Genomic DNA, 15907 nt, shown 5'->3' with positions numbered 1-15907 from the left:
TGTTTCATGAAAATGGGTTGGTTATAGACCCAAGAAAGTACAAACTACAAATGGGTCCTTCAAGTCTTCATTTTGGTAGTTTTAGTCCCTGGAGTTCGTTTTGAGCGTTTTCGAAGAATTTTAAGAACCGAAAAGGGTGTTTTTTTTTATCCAACAACTATAAAACAAATATTTAACATACAATTCATCATTTTGATAATATCGAAAGGTTCGGGATACAAAACGGGTCGGGTTTACATTAAGAATACAAGTATAAAATAACCCGAAATTGACAAATGTCACAAGCTGTCCATGTGAGAACACGGGTTCTTTCAAGTACAAACCAACCCTAAATAATGATTGACCTTGGCTTTTGTTTATGGTCATCGAAAAACATACTGCAAGGGGAAACTGTCGTCTTTGAAATTTATACGCTATTTTGTTGTCTGTTGGAGTGAGTGGTGATCTATGGATCAAAACTTTATGTCCAATGTTAGTTCCAGAAATAATTTTTGTTTCAACTACACGAGTACCCAAAGATATAATTTGTAGTCGAGTACCGTTACATAAGCCTTCTTTCTAGTTAAGATTTCTAAGGAGCATAACAGGAACACCAACTTTTAGCACACCAACTCTAATAAAAGAATAATTGAAATTATTTAATTAATTACCCGTGTAATACACGGGCTTCAATTTTAAAATAGTTTTATTTTAAATACTACACCATCAATTTTGTGGCTTTTTGTAATTTTTATGGCTATCTGGTGGATTTTTATATAAATTAATTTCACATTAATATTTTATTATTACAAAGATTGTCAATTTTATTAATTTTTTAAAGAAAATTAAAAAATCGATTTTTTTCATTTTGGTTTTCTGATCCATCTTATTTTAGATAATTTTCTTTAATAGAAAATATTCTTTGCCAACAAAAATAAAAGTGAAATGATAAGAGTTTTTTTTAAAAAAAAACCTAATTTGATAAATATTTTTGAATCTCCTCATTTTGGTAAATACTTTTTCAATACCCCCTGTTTTAGTGAAAAACTCAATAATTTATTGGTTTATATTTAGCATAATTGGTCATTTTATCTAGAATATTCTATAATAATAATTCAATTGTATAACTATGACCTAACTAAATATAATTGAATTAATAAGGAATGTTTTGAAAGTTTAAATACTACTACTGTTAAATTAGATGATAATTTAAGAAGTAGTTGTAAAATTTATTTGAATTGATAATATATTTCCTTATAATTAAAAATTGTGATAGTTGATAAGAGATTGACAAGTGGCACATAGTAGTAGTTATTTATTAGAATAGTAAAATTATTATTAATATTTTTTAAGCATACTAATTAGCATCTGAATTTTAAAACCTATTACTATAATTTTAATAATAGGGGATCCAAATAAATCAATTAAAATACTAGTTGAAAATTAGAAGATGTATAATATAGCTTTTGGAGTACATGATTGAATTAACAAGTAAACATCATTACAAATTTGTGAAATAACAAAAAGAACAGGAATATGTCCTTTTTTTTACAATTTTTAAACATGTCAAACATTAAAGAGAGTATATAGTTTGTCACAAAGAATCAATCAACCGCATAAGTTTCACTTGAACAGTTTGTAATTAGCTTATACGACGACACAGAGTGATTCCATCACCAACCGGAAGTTGACAAATCTCCACTCTTGAGTCAGCAGCCAAGGCTTTGTTAAGCTCCAACACAAAATCTCTATAATATCTAACATACTTTCTAAGTGGAGCATCTGGTGGTGCCACCAAAGACCCATTCCAAAGGGTGTTATCATAACCAATCACTCCACCAATTTTGACTAGATCGATTAACCTTTTATGATAGTTAAGATAGTTGTCTTTATCAGCGTCCACAAAGATAAAGTCAAATGATCCATGGAATTTTGCCTGTTAATCACATTCAAAAATATAAATTAATTTGTTATTTGAAACTAATTAGTTATTGAAAGAGTGTGTCACAAAAGTTTAAACACTTACATCTTCAACCATTTGATCAAGAAGAGGAAGAGCAGGACCTTCTCTAAAGTCAATCTTGTGAGCCACACCGGCTTTTTCAATAATCGGAAGGCCGATTTCATAATTCTCACGGTTTATATCCAACGCCAGTATCTTTCCATCTTCTGGGAGAGCAAGGGCCGTCGAAAGAAGGGAATAGCCAGTGTACACACCGATCTCCATCGTGTTCTTAGCATTTATAAGTTTAAGAAGTAAGTTCAAAAGTTGTCCTTCATCCGCAGAAGTTGTCATAAGATTCCTGCATTTAGTAACATTAATCATTAGTTATAGGACGTGCACCATCCTTAACATGTTGTGTCATGTGCATAATTAATGCATGTGTCACAATGAATATTTTGAAATGAATTAAGAGGCACATACCATGGGTGTTTAGCGGTGACCTCACGTAGCTCTTTCATGGCTTGTGGTTCTCTAGGGTAGACGCTGGTTTCAAGAATGTATTGGTAAAGTGCATCGCTTTGAAGGAGGCTTTTGTGGCCAACTTCTTGGTGTTTTGCGGGTTGAGTTTCTCCTGTGGAGGCCATTGATATATTAGATGTGATGAATTTGGTGATGTGTATGTTATTATCAAATGTAGAAGTGAGCCTGAGATGAAAGGATAAGTGCATGGGATTATATAGGGAGTAAGATAGAGGGGGTTAGAAGCATCGTGGAAGGTGGTGTAGTTGGCAGACTTGATCTATCATTGTAGTTGTTGACTTGGCCACCATAGTGGAAAATTAGAGTTGGTAAGCCAGTGGATGTATTTTATTCAAAGTTATATTTCATTTCTGGTTGGTGCTTAAATATGCATTTGTACTACCTTCGACCATTTCCATTTCGCAACTCGATGATGGGTTGGGTTGTCACCTTGGTTTAAAAAAACGCGTCTGAGGCGAGCCGAGACGAGAGGCGACCTAAGGCGAGGGCCTCTTCGCTTTATGCTAGTCAAGGCTAGCAATGTTCAAAAGGCGAGCATGAGGCGAGCTTTTTAGGCAAAAAGCGACCTAAAGCGAAGGTGAGGCACTCGCCTTCGTACGCAAGTGGTTTTTAAGCATCTGAATGTTGTACAATATGCTTTTTTAGGTCGTATGTGTAGGTAGTTTATATATTAAATCATATATAATGTTTAAATATAGCTACATCATGAATCAAGATGTTAAAAACCCATGATATATACATATATAAAAATTATATAAATGCGTTCGCCTCGAGTATGAAAAGCTCTCGCTTTTGCGACTGGCGCTTCACACTTCTGTTTTAAACCCCGTCGCTTTTCTTCGCCTCTCGCTTTTTAAAACCAAGGTTGCCACATGGTATTAAAAAAGAAACAAATTAACTTTATACATAGTTGATTCTCATAAACTAATTCATCAAAACAAAGTAGTTTGCAAATCATTTTTATTCATGTGTTATGCAATTACTAGTTCATGTTTTTTTTAACAGTTGATAATAATATAGAAATTGGTTTTTGTTTAATAACTTAAATTGTTAGCTTTAAAAAAAAATTAAAAACACAACCGTATTTATTATTTTTTTCTAAACACTTATATATACATTTTATTAAAAACGAGGTTCTTTCATAAATACGTACTTTTTTCTTATAGTTTTCCGATATAATATTTTTGTTTTGTAAACTTATTATTTAAAGTTTTATTTTCTATATATTTTAAATAATTATAAATTATATTTATATAACAAAAATGTTGGTTGAGGTTGGATTGTGAATGAGAGTGAAACTTTAGACTAGGTTGGGTTGTGTTAGTTGATGAGAGGGAAATTAGTTTTTTATTAAAATTTGGATTGGGTTGGGTTGGGTTGGGTTGCGGGGGTGAGCAAGATAAGGGTCAGACCCTTGAAACCCTTTTACCCGACTCTTAAAACCCTTAATTAGACCCGAATATATAATATGGGTCGGGTAAAGGGTATTTAAATTTCACCTTAAAGGGCGAAAGGGGTTTCAAGGGTCCGGCCCTTTTTCAAACCCTTGACCCGTTTACTAGTTTCTCGATAGATATACATCATATTCGGATTAATCTGAAATGTAGGAGAGGTTTGTATTTTATATATGATTCATCATAAATTTCATAACTACTAAGAAAAATAAAAATAAAAGGCCATACTACTGATTGGAAACATATATATACGAAAATCTTTGTGAATGTGAATATTATTTGATCGGTTCAAATGGTTGATAAACCTTTGAAGTTAGAGTTTACTGCGTTATTAAATGAAAGTATAATTGTTCTATGATTCATATATTAAAGTCACATATGAGATATGCAACTAGTAAATGCAGAAAAAAAGTTGTGATTACTGCTTTAAAGGATAAAGAGTTGGACCCTTGAAACCCTTATTTATACCCGACCCTTTTATTGTTTAGAGGGTATGGTCTCGGGTCCACATTTCTTCCTAAAAGGGTAAATGGTCCAAATAAAGTATTAGATAAAAGGGTAGGGTCTTACCCTTTAAACAGTTCTAGGGTTGCCAATGGAAATGCTCTTCCCTTCTGTTATCATGAATTTTAATTAATATTGGTTTTGTGATGTCTTTATATTTATATTTAGATTAAATAATATGTATTTTCTAGGTAGTTGAAGTTTTAAGAAATTACCAAAACTCACCAACAAACCTCCACATTTTTCAAGTTAGTTGAAGTTGAGTATCAAAAATGTTGGTTTTAAGATATTATCTTGGTTTATAATTTTTCTCGTCACTTTGTAGTTGGTATTTCATTTATTTTTTCTTTTGTTAATATTGCCTAACCATTTTAGATGTCGTTATCTAATTGACCATGCCTAGTTTCGGTAAGTTAATTCATTGCCTATTTTGAAGAATTCAACATTGCTATTTTGAAAATTTCCTCTATTATTTACCAGTTGCTACTAAGTATGCATATTTAGAGTATAGAATAATTATAAAATAAAAAAATTTCAAATAATAAGTTATGTTAGATTTTTTTTGACATAGCATGATGACCAAATCCAATCAATGCTGATAGTTAACAAGTAGTCTAACTTAAAGTGATCAAAAATCATAAAAGTTGTACTTTTCGGTCTAATCTAAATCCCAAATTATGAATTAACTAAGAGCATGTATAACGGACTCCAAAGTCCTAGCTCCGGTCCATTTGGCATAGAGGCGGACTCGTGAATCACAAACTTCATTGATGTAGCCTCCAACTCTGGATGGAAGGCTGGTAGCTGCAGACTGCAAACCGGACGAGCAAGTGGGTCCCCTCACTCAGGTACACATATATGTACCCATTATATTTATATAATTTTGTTAATTATTTTTTAGCAAAGTTTGTGAAGGATTGTTATTATAAAAGAAAATAAGTGTTTTTAAAGAAAGTTTGTAATTCAAGTTGGATCTAATGTAATTATTTGAAGAGATTTGTTGTTGCAGATGATACAATCCTAAATCACAATGTGATCTCAGGAAATAACTAAATTACTAAATTACCAACTCCCTACTCCTTAGTCATATTTGACCAACTCAACACCTCCAAACGAAGGAACAACTACAACCCAAGGGAACCTCAGCCCGAAAGAGCTGCGTGAGGTCACTGCTAAACACCCTTGGTATGTGCTTTTTAGCATTGTTTTCACGATTGGATCGTGCCGGACTGGCTTGTCAAACCAATTGGACTAGTGAACTAGACCGAGAGGTTGGGTCGAATTTTTTAAAATTTTTTTCCCTTGAAAATCTCATTCCTGATTAATTTAGTACACTAGGCTCAAAATTTTATTTATTTGAATCTTAATATATTACTAAAATTGAAAATTTATATCAAAACATAATATATTATTTACAGTTTACCTTTTATACCATTCATTTGGTTTATAATTAGGTACAGCCAGCAAACAGGTAATGAATGGTTCTATCACACCATTTACTAATCGGTGCCAGGATAACATATCTGAAGGTCTAAAACTAACTAAAATTTTGAAGCTTTTTTTATTATTTTTATGTGTATATATATGAATGAGATATAGTGATAATAATATGAGGCATTCATCCTTATTTGTGGCCAATTAGCGAGTTTATAATTCTAAAAGGCGTCTACTTTCAAAAACGCAAAATACATAGCCTCTATTTTAAATGGACGCCTTATAAATCTGAAGTTCTAAAGCCTTGGCCTTATTTTGCTTACCCACAAGATGACCATGTTAGTATATTACTGATAGATTTTTTATTTATTATTTTTTTTAATTTTTTTTACACCTATGCATAATTTTTTCTCCCTCATGTAGCTTTGAAATATCTATGGGTGCATTTAGGTTTTCTTAACATTTCACTTATGCTATGAAATATAGGAATCTAATGACAAAATCAGCTGATGGAAGGACAATTTCTTAATCTACTTCTCAAGCTCGATCATAAATGCCAAGAACACAATGGAGATCGGTGTTTACATAACTTATTCTCTACTTTCTACCGCCCTTGCTCTTCCAGAAGATGGAAAGTACTGGCTTTGGATATAAACAGTGAAAACTGCGTAATCGGTCTTCTGATAAAGATAACTACCTTAACTATCACAAAAGATTAATCGATTTGATCAAAATTGGTGGTGTGATAGGCTACGATAACACCCTTTGGAATGGATCTTTAGTTGCTCCACCAGACGCACCACTCAGAAAATATGTAAGGTATTACAGTGATTTCGTGTTAGAGCTTAACAAAGCTTTAGCTATTGATCCGAGAGTGGAGATTTGTCAGCTTCATGTAGGTGATGGAATCACTTTATGTCACCGCATTAGTTAATCATATATCATGGGTTAAGTGTTATAATTACCCTATCTATATTCGTTTTGGTGTTTCATTCGTATATACCTCCAAAAGATATCATATGTACAATTATTTTCTTAATTTGACAAATGTTGATCTTACCTGTTCTTTTCTATTTATTTCATTTCCATATGCTAATTGCAAGATATTTTGAGATGAATCATAGTTATACCCGTTTTAAATTGAGAACTATTCTAGTCCACTAGATTTGTCTGGTTGCTTAAAAACGAATTGATCTCTGAATTAGTTTCGTACAATACATTTTTTTTAAAATGCCTATACTATTTAAAATGAAAAGGGGTAACTTACAAGCCGCAAGAAAGCAATACATAAATAAAAGAAAATAAGGTAAATAAAAAATAAAAGCTCCTCCAAAGTCTCGTTTGTGACGCACCTCAAGTCTTAGGTGACAAGAAATTTGATCCCTAAGCTCGTTTGTGTGGGACGTACAAATGTGTAGCCACAAACAGAGATGGTGGCGGGCCTGTATTTTATAATATATATAATGTACAATGTAACATAAATAATGTTTGAAAAATGATGTAGTGTTGAAAATGAAATGAGTTTTTGTGAATGTATGAATTAATTTAACGTGCTAGCTGACATGACGCGCTTATATGTCTAGCGTTGAAAATGTTGTGAAGAACCGTTACTGAGTAGTGAGTTGACATTACAAGTATGAGACTTGGTCAAATTTTAAATTAAGGAACTTCACTATAAATAGAACAAAATAAAGCCAAACAACGCAACAAGTTTACTAACTCCCATATATTTTTACTGTCAATTGCTGTTGGCCACCAACTTACTATTAAACAAATAAGCAAACTTAAACCAGGTGATATCCCTCACTTAAATGGGAATAACCAAAACCCGAAAACCTTTGGGACAAGTATATAGATGATAAGACAATCGGGCATATATGAGACATGTATGTGATTACTTGAATCTTTTTGTGGGTATGAGATAGGCATGAATGGTCATATACCCATTTACCTTACCTGAATACCCGATAACACATACCCATTTATCCGGTTGTGTACCTGACATGATTTGCTTTCTTGTTTACTTATTTTAAGTATATACGATGCATAATATCCTTGATTATATTCCTAATTCATGCCAACCCGATTTAGTTTAACTGTTTAAGGATACATGGTATATAATAAACCCAATTTAGTTTAAGTATACATGGTATATAATAAACCCGATTGGTATATAGTTGAGAATAGATTAGTGAAATTTATTTAGTAATTAAAATTCACAAAAGATGGTAGTAACCCTAACTACTAATGCGAGTTAAAGGTTAAGTTCAAAATTTTTTAAATATGTGTGTGGGTGTTATAATGATCCAAATGAATTTTGGGTTTTACGTAGAGGTGGGCAAACCAGGTTTTTTTTTTCAGGAATCGGGGCCAGGTTTGGTCAACAAAGTTAATAACCAGGTCAGGTAAGAACTAGTTCCTGGTATGATCGGGTTTTTGACCGGGTTTTGGCTAGTCTTGCCGAGTTTTGGCTGGGCCGGGTCAGCTCCGGTAGGTAGAGGTGGAACCGGTTTCAGCAAGTTCGGGTCAGTTCCGGATTCAGGTACGGTTTCTCTAAGAAACTGAAACCTGGTTCGTACCCGCAGGTCGAGTATATATATATCGGAACCTCTAGTCTAGACTCTTGTTGGACTTGATTTAGTAGTGAATATTCGGACGCTTGAGCAAAGCCTTGGGTCAACTTGTCAACCCTTGAAGGATCACATGCAGGGCCCATATGACCCACTGGGCTGTCTCATTTGGACTCTCAAGTTTTCTTTTCATATATATTTTTTCGCATAATTTTCACAAGACTATAAAATTTCCGTTCATATTTCAAATAAATTCGTTGAATAAAATTATACATGGAGATGTCCCATACTTTCACAAGACAGATAGATTACTTTCTGTTAGTTTTCTGGAAAATACCTTTAAAGGCATAATTTTATAAAGGAGGCATACATCTTTTAAAAAATAACATATATATTTGGTTACATGAACAACATTAGCCATAAGTTGGTAAAAGTATAGAGTTAAATCGGGCATGTGGGCTCGATATTAAAACCCTAAATACTATAGGTCTCAATACCTCCTGCGGTATTGCAGTCAGAGCGGTAGGGAATCAAACGCCTAGATTGGAAAGCAGTTAAAAGAAAGGTAAAAGACAAAAAATAATAAATAAATATATAATAAGTAGTCTGGATTGTGGTTCTTGGCGTATAGATGCAAAATTCTTTATGACATCCACAAACTTCTTCATCTGACAAAAACAACAAACAGGAAACCAATATTAATGTTTTTAAGCGATGTGATGTGGCCCAGCGAACCATGGCTTCAACAGATAAATTGAGTCACGTTACTCGCGAACACCACAATGGGTATCAAGCAAACGGTGGCTTTAACGGCACACGTGAGTCAGTTAGCGACCGTGATAGGGAAAAAGAGAAGGAACAGGGGCGCGAATGGCTAGCAGACCACATACGGGCTCAAGCGTTTTCTAAACTTTTCACAAACTCTTTATATTTAACCTGTTTAAGTGTTTTCTTAAAAGATTCTATTTAAATTGTGGTGGGTGATTTAAAAAGTGTTAACATTTGACGTTTATAAACTCTTCACAAACTCTTTATATTTAACAAACTAAATATTCATTACTTCTAACTTAATTCCCATCCTCCATTTACCATTAGATATCTATGTTAAAGCAATATGTATTCCACTTGCTAATTAGGATCGAGAAATAAGGAATAAAACAATTAAAAAGGCAACAATAAAAAAAATTCATTCGAGCTTCTGCTCGTTGCCTGCCACTTTATTGTAATTGTTTTTATTTTAATGAGAAATAACAGATCGGTTTATAAACAACAAGAAAATCTTAGTTGTTTAAATTGTTACTAAGTCACGAAATATAAAATTAAAACATGACACGGAGATGGTATATTATTAAGTGTTTGTGGCCGTGTGGGCTCACCATTTAATCCATCAACCTAAATTTTTCAACAATGCTGCAAACCAGACACTATCGGCACCCCTAACAGTTTGCGTTTTAGCCATCGTTATCACAACTGTGTGAAATATGGGAAGTAGAGAGAGTCAAAATTACTGGTGCAACATAAATCAACGCTAGTAATGAAGGAAGGAGATCGGTAGGTTAGAAATATAAGTTTTCAGCAACTACCATGTACTGTCTAATTAAGGAAATATCATATTACTTTTTTTGGAAACGTTGCCTGATTATTTACCCATGCCAATATGGGGTTCTGCACCTTCATGCATGTCATTACTTGTACGATGCAAATCCTAATTAATATTTAAACATTGTTGGTAAGTTATGGATCCAAATTTGGGACGTCAATTGTTGACATGACCAGAACAGACACGAAAAAAGTGACACACGCGAAGATTAAACTTGAGTCTCCGTTAAAAAGCCTAAGCCACCCACCACTTGACCATAAGTGAATAAATGATACCACCTGCACCATTTACATTATTTACTCTGAGTAAATATCGTCAACCGATTATAATTATTAAAGTTAGTTTTTATAGTATTTGTAGGGGTTTTTTAATCCCTCACCAGCAGTCTTTTTTCATAGTAAAAAGCTAGTTTCTATTAGTGTTGACCATGTTGTTTTCCTTACGGCCCTCGTTTTGAGGACTTGCATGTCGTTTGTGGTGAATGAAGTTTATTTTTTAAAAAAAGTAAAAAGCTATTTTCTATTAGTGTTGACCATTAACATTACTTTTAAATAAGTGTTCGTAAATAAGACTTGTTGCCAAGCATAGATATATAATGTATAGTTTAAACTATTTTCGTAGGTACTGGAAGAGAATAAATTCCCTAAAACAGCAAATGGTTTTAATATATGGTAATAAATAAATAAAATTGATACGGACATCGAAGAAACCATCATCGATCAGGGTTTTGGGACACATATTAATATTATTATATGTATCATTTGACTATTTTACTAATGATAATAATAAGATTGATGACAACCCAGATGACGAAAATTGCATCTTCATGTTTGCAAATCAAAAAGACCATGTTAGGGACGAAATTAAATTATTCGTTATTAATTAATAATTATTTGTTGTTAATTAATAATTAAAATAAATTAACAAAAAGTGTCTCCACGCGCCCTCATGCCTCCTTCGTGTCCACCTTGGCGGTGTTCCACGCCCGTCTTGTGGAGGTGGCAGGGCTATATGTTACTCGCCCAATTCACACTTTTCATAATGTAAAGCCTGATAAAGACAAAATTGAAACGTCTATATTCAACTTACGACTTAATAAAAGCATTGTGATTAGTTTTTAACAATGTTGTAAAACTCCCGAGTAGGCGGCCGAGTACTCCCCGCCTAGATCGAGTACTCCCCGCCTCAGCCGAGTACTCTGTAGGTATTTTCCAAGTAATCCCCAACTACTCCCGAGTACTCGCAACTCCCAGTCGGCCGTCTAGGACCGCCTAACGACTTTTACAACCTTGGTTTTTAGTTTACTCATGGCTAGCTATTATACAACTGTATAAGTGATATTCATTAGTTCATGCACCAACTTTTATTTTGTTACAACTGTAAATGTATGTAGTAAAACTTACCACCAAAAACATTTAAGAAAACTTTTATAAGTATTATAATGTTTGTGAACCGAGTGTTTTTTATTTGTTCTGTCTAATTTTTAACATTTACTACGTGCGTATTTTTGGTTGCTAATGTTACGACCGTTTCGTCTCCCTCACTAATCCCTCTAAATTAATAATACATCTCAATATCTCATGCATAAATTGATCAATTAATGAAGAATTGAAAAATAAAAAGGAAAGTGTACGTTCTTCCCTTTAATGTGTCTTACATATATAAAATATAATTAACTCAAAAGCCTAAAAAATTGATCTTCATGGTCAAAGTCAACTATATGTTTAGTTGTGCTAGATTTTTCGACCCAATGGCATTTAACTTCACGGTCAAACTAAACATAAAAACATGCCTTTAAACACACATAATGTCGGGACTAGGTTTTCTTGTACTGTACGTGGGACCCACTTAAGAGTTTCAAGGGGGCTGTCCGATGTTGAATCTTTGATGTGGGAATCCTGATGATGCTGCAGCACTATCTGCGTACATTTGGTATATGGATTGATCACTTCTTCCCTCATACCTGGTGCTGCTACTATTTCCATACATGGGATAATGACTCAGGGAGTTGTTATTGAATCCATGAAGCATCACCGGGTCAGTGGGTCGCATAAAATGCGTGTATGCATGCGCTTCATTGTTACCGGTTAAAGTCTCGACTTCATTATACGCTCCTCTTCTCCCTCCATCAAACTCGTTAAGATAAACGAGCTGACCCGAGCTGGATTGTCCTGACCCACATACCTTTTTTAAGAAAATGTAAACATGAAAATATAAGGTTTAGATACAACAAAACAAACGTTACATAACATTTAAAATAAGGTAGTTTGAAAAGTTTGCGGCTGAAGATGTCGCTGAGAGTCGGCTCGTTTGTTGATGAGCCAAGCCCGAGCCAAGGTTAGCTCATATGTTGGCTCGTTAACTCGTTATAAGTTGGTTGGTTTATATTAAGCCCAAACTTTAATATATTAATTTTAACCAAAATTGTATAACCAAATGGTAACATATACTAACCATCAATTATGTAGTTTATAAATTATACTATGTTAAATATAATTTTTTTTATTCAATAAAAATAAAACTGAAAATAATTAAATTAAAAATTTTAAAATAACCATGTCGGTTCACGCTTTTTGTGAACCGAGATTAAGTTCAGCATTTCAGCTCCTTAAGATAAATGAGCCAACCCAAGAGTTGGCTCGTAAGCCCGAGCCCAACCTGGCTTAGGTAGGCTCTTTTACTGACCCTACATAGTTTATGGCGATATCCAACAAATGGATCGAGTTAGAATGACAATAGGATTGAATACGCAAGCATACCTGTTGTCCACCAAATCCAAATTGGATGGAATTAGAGTGATGTGACGAGTTATGGTAATCATTTCCGAATTCAAAGTTTGGTTGCCTATTCGAGGCTGAACTCCCCCCTAAGCTCAAATCAAGATTATGATCCGATGCAGCGATGGTGGCGCTATTCAAACATTCTGAGAAGAAAGAAAGATTCAAGAATGTTACAAAAGATATATGAATCATGTGGATAAATTGTTTTAATTCAATATAAATGTTACCATTGGAGTTGAGCTCATTTTCATAAATCTTGTAATCAAAATTTGTAATAGCATCCTTCCCATTGCATTTAATTGCTGCTTTATCATAAGCCCTAAAAAGTTTTTAAAAATAAGATAATGAATAAACTAAAAAAGTAAATATAAATTTTTTTTATTCAAACCCCTTGAATGTTGGACTTTGACAAAATGGTCCCTCTAGAAACAAGAAATTTACCTGGCAGCTTCAACTTCAGTGTCAAAAAGACCCAGATACACATACCTGTAATAAATTAAAATAAAATAAAATAACCCAAATTTGTCACATGACATTATTAAATGAACAACCCCAAAAAAGGCAAAAAACAATAGTTCCAAAGTGTCCTGTTTTCTTGATCTTGGGATAACTTGATAGATTGTTCTATCCACCTAAATCAAAATAAAAGTAACTTTTTTTCGAACTTCGAGAAACCAAACTCTAGATATAAAAAAAGAAAATAACTCAAAATATAACATGTGGTCCCTACATTAAAAACAAAATTAACTTAATCTTGTTTAAATGACTAGATAATCTTGTTTGTCTTGTTTGACTACTTTGTCTACATTTTATAGAGTTTTCATCCAAAAGTAAAAAAAAAAAATAATAAAATAAAATAACATACTTTTTTCCCAAGAATTGGCCCAGACGAGCTTCCCATCGGCCACATTTATGCAAAGTAACCCCGCGATATTTCGAACTATCTCGAGGAAAAACGGTACTTTGTCTTCGAAGAACATGCACAAACTCTTCCTTCGACAAGTTGCTCATCTGTCGTGTCGTTTGGAAACACGTCTTATGAAAAATACAAACAAACAAAAACGAACATGAAGAAAGTCTAAATTATTTGTGTTTTGTGTTTTGAGTTTTGTCATTAAAAACAACCAACGTAAAGGTGTTTCAAGATAAGGCTGCAAAACACCACTATTCAAGATAAGGTGAAATCTAATTTTACAAAAATAGAAAATAAAAGATAAATAAAAGTAAAAACCCCCTTTTTATAGGAAAAAATAAAAATTAAATTAAAATTAAAAATTTCACACACACCAAGAACACCATTGAAAATTAACACACACCTGTTTTAGGTCATCTTCATAGTCTTCAAGAGCAAAGTTTATGTCAGCCTCCACACCACGAAACTTTATGGCTGCCCTATCATAAGCACTGCAGCCGTATATGATTTTCTTAGATATATAATATTATTCTTTTTTTTATTTTTTGTATTATTTTAATGTTATTGAACTTAAGTTTATTTTGTGCTCACCGTGCAGCTGCATGTGCTGTGTCAAATCCACCTATATATTGTTATGGCAAACAAAAATTAATGTCAATAAATCATTAATATGTTTGTATATGTATATATAATCTTGAAAACAAAATTAAAGTGCAACATACCAAGATACACCTGTTTCCTACAATCCCTGGATCATGAAAACATAATAATGTTAAAAAGTAAAATAAAAGGTCAATAATAATAAAAATGATGATACAAATTATGTTTCTAGTAAAAAATGTGAAAAAAAAATAAAAAATGAAGAATCTAGTAAAGAATGGTAAAAAACTAAAAATTTAATCTCATACCCAACCCAATACGCACCAGGTTTCAGATATACCCGCCCCATGTGTTTCGAGTAAAGAATGTGACGAAAATAGAAAATGAAGAAAGCCGAGTAAAGAACTGAAAAAAAAAAGTAAAAAATGAAGAATCAAGTAAAGAATGGTAAGCAATTAAAATATTTAATTTCATACCCAACTCAATAGGCGCCAGATTTCATGTACACTCGCCCCACTTGTTTCGAGTAAAAAATGTGATAAAAATAAAAAATAAAGAAATTCGAGTAAAGAATTAAAAAAACAAAAATGAATAATCGAGGAAAAAATGGTAAATCATTAAAAATTTAATCTCATACCCTATACGCGGGCTGGTTTCAGGTATACTCGTCCCACTTGTTTTGAGTAAAGAATATGATAAAAATAAAAAATTGAAGAAAACCGAGTAAGAATGTAAAAAAGATCAAAAATTTAATCTCATACCCAACCCAATACACGTCAGGTTTTGGGTATACCCGTCTCATATGCTTGAAGTAAAGAACAGAATAAAAAAATCAACCATATGTGGGATTCCCATCGGCCGGTTCGCCGGTAAAATGTAACTCCACGGTACTGAGAGCTTCTAGACCGCGGTCCACGGCGGCTTTTCTTCATCAGTTGAGGAACATCAGTAACTCTTCCAGCACCAGAATATGCAACATCAGACAACTGGTTGGAGAATTCAACTCCAACCCAGTTGGCCGTAGGACAAGAAGCCAGCATCGGACCAACTGAGGTGGTGGGCCCTACTTCAGTGTCATCTATAGGAAAAAACTGATGAGTGACCGGCGTGTTATCATCTTCTTCTTCGGAGAAGTCTTCGTGTAGATCAATAACCATGGCGGATGTTTGTTTACCCTTATTATTATTATTATTGTTATATTCCTCTTGATCAGGTGATCCATTTAGATCCCACATTATTTCTGAATTCATAATTAAAAGTTAAACCAACTGATTTCAATCTCTCTCTACACCTCTCTCTGCATAATATGTAGATATGTATATATAGAGGTGTGAGTATAATATTATTATTATTATTGTTGAAGTAGGGTTATTAGGCTGAGGGGTGTGGGGCGCTAACCTGGGCGCGAGAGCCCCTCCGCTCGCCCCTGGGCGCTAACCCCACACCACCGGGGCGCGAGCGGGGCGCGAGCGCGGAAATCCAGGCAGGCGTGAGTGTGGTCGCGGGAGAAGAGAGAGAAAGAGCCGTTGAGCTCGCGAGAAAGAGCCGTTGAGCTCCGAATTTTTTTAAAAAAAAACCTTAAAACCTC

The 15907-nt window shown here is 33.6% G+C and overlaps 2 protein-coding genes and 1 pseudogene across 2 annotated transcripts; 1 reads left to right on the top strand and 2 right to left on the bottom strand.

Annotated features, from left to right (window-relative positions):
• Positions 1–1479: 1479 nt before the first annotated feature.
• On the bottom strand, positions 1480–2670 carry LOC143626340 (caffeoyl-CoA O-methyltransferase-like). Its single transcript, XM_077096469.1, has 3 exons — positions 2405–2670; positions 2006–2282; positions 1480–1915 (listed from the first exon to the last, which is right to left on the bottom strand). Exons 1-3 carry the CDS (start codon positions 2650–2652, stop codon positions 1622–1624), a joined length of 819 nt encoding a protein of 272 aa, XP_076952584.1. The 5' UTR covers positions 2653–2670; the 3' UTR covers positions 1480–1621.
• Positions 2671–4817: 2147 nt separating this feature from the next.
• Positions 4818–6857, top strand: LOC143626404 (caffeoyl-CoA O-methyltransferase pseudogene; annotated as a pseudogene).
• A 5026-nt stretch (positions 6858–11883) lies between these two features.
• On the bottom strand, positions 11884–15603 carry LOC143626339 (AP2-like ethylene-responsive transcription factor TOE3). The gene is made up of 9 exons (XM_077096468.1): positions 15157–15603; positions 14442–14467; positions 14311–14341; positions 14123–14210; positions 13672–13817; positions 13248–13292; positions 13034–13125; positions 12797–12949; positions 11884–12197 (listed from the first exon to the last, which is right to left on the bottom strand). Exons 1-9 carry the CDS (start codon positions 15567–15569, stop codon positions 11884–11886), a joined length of 1308 nt encoding a protein of 435 aa, XP_076952583.1. The 5' UTR covers positions 15570–15603.
• Positions 15604–15907: the final 304 nt, after the last annotated feature.

The sequence above is a fragment of the Bidens hawaiensis genome, unplaced genomic scaffold (assembly GCF_021521415.1).
Source record: "Bidens hawaiensis isolate Kalapana, Puna unplaced genomic scaffold, B.hawaiensis_p1.1 tig00004357_1, whole genome shotgun sequence".
Lineage (NCBI taxonomy): Eukaryota > Viridiplantae > Streptophyta > Magnoliopsida > Asterales > Asteraceae > Bidens > Bidens hawaiensis.
This window is presented reverse-complemented; position numbering and strand designations above follow the sequence as displayed.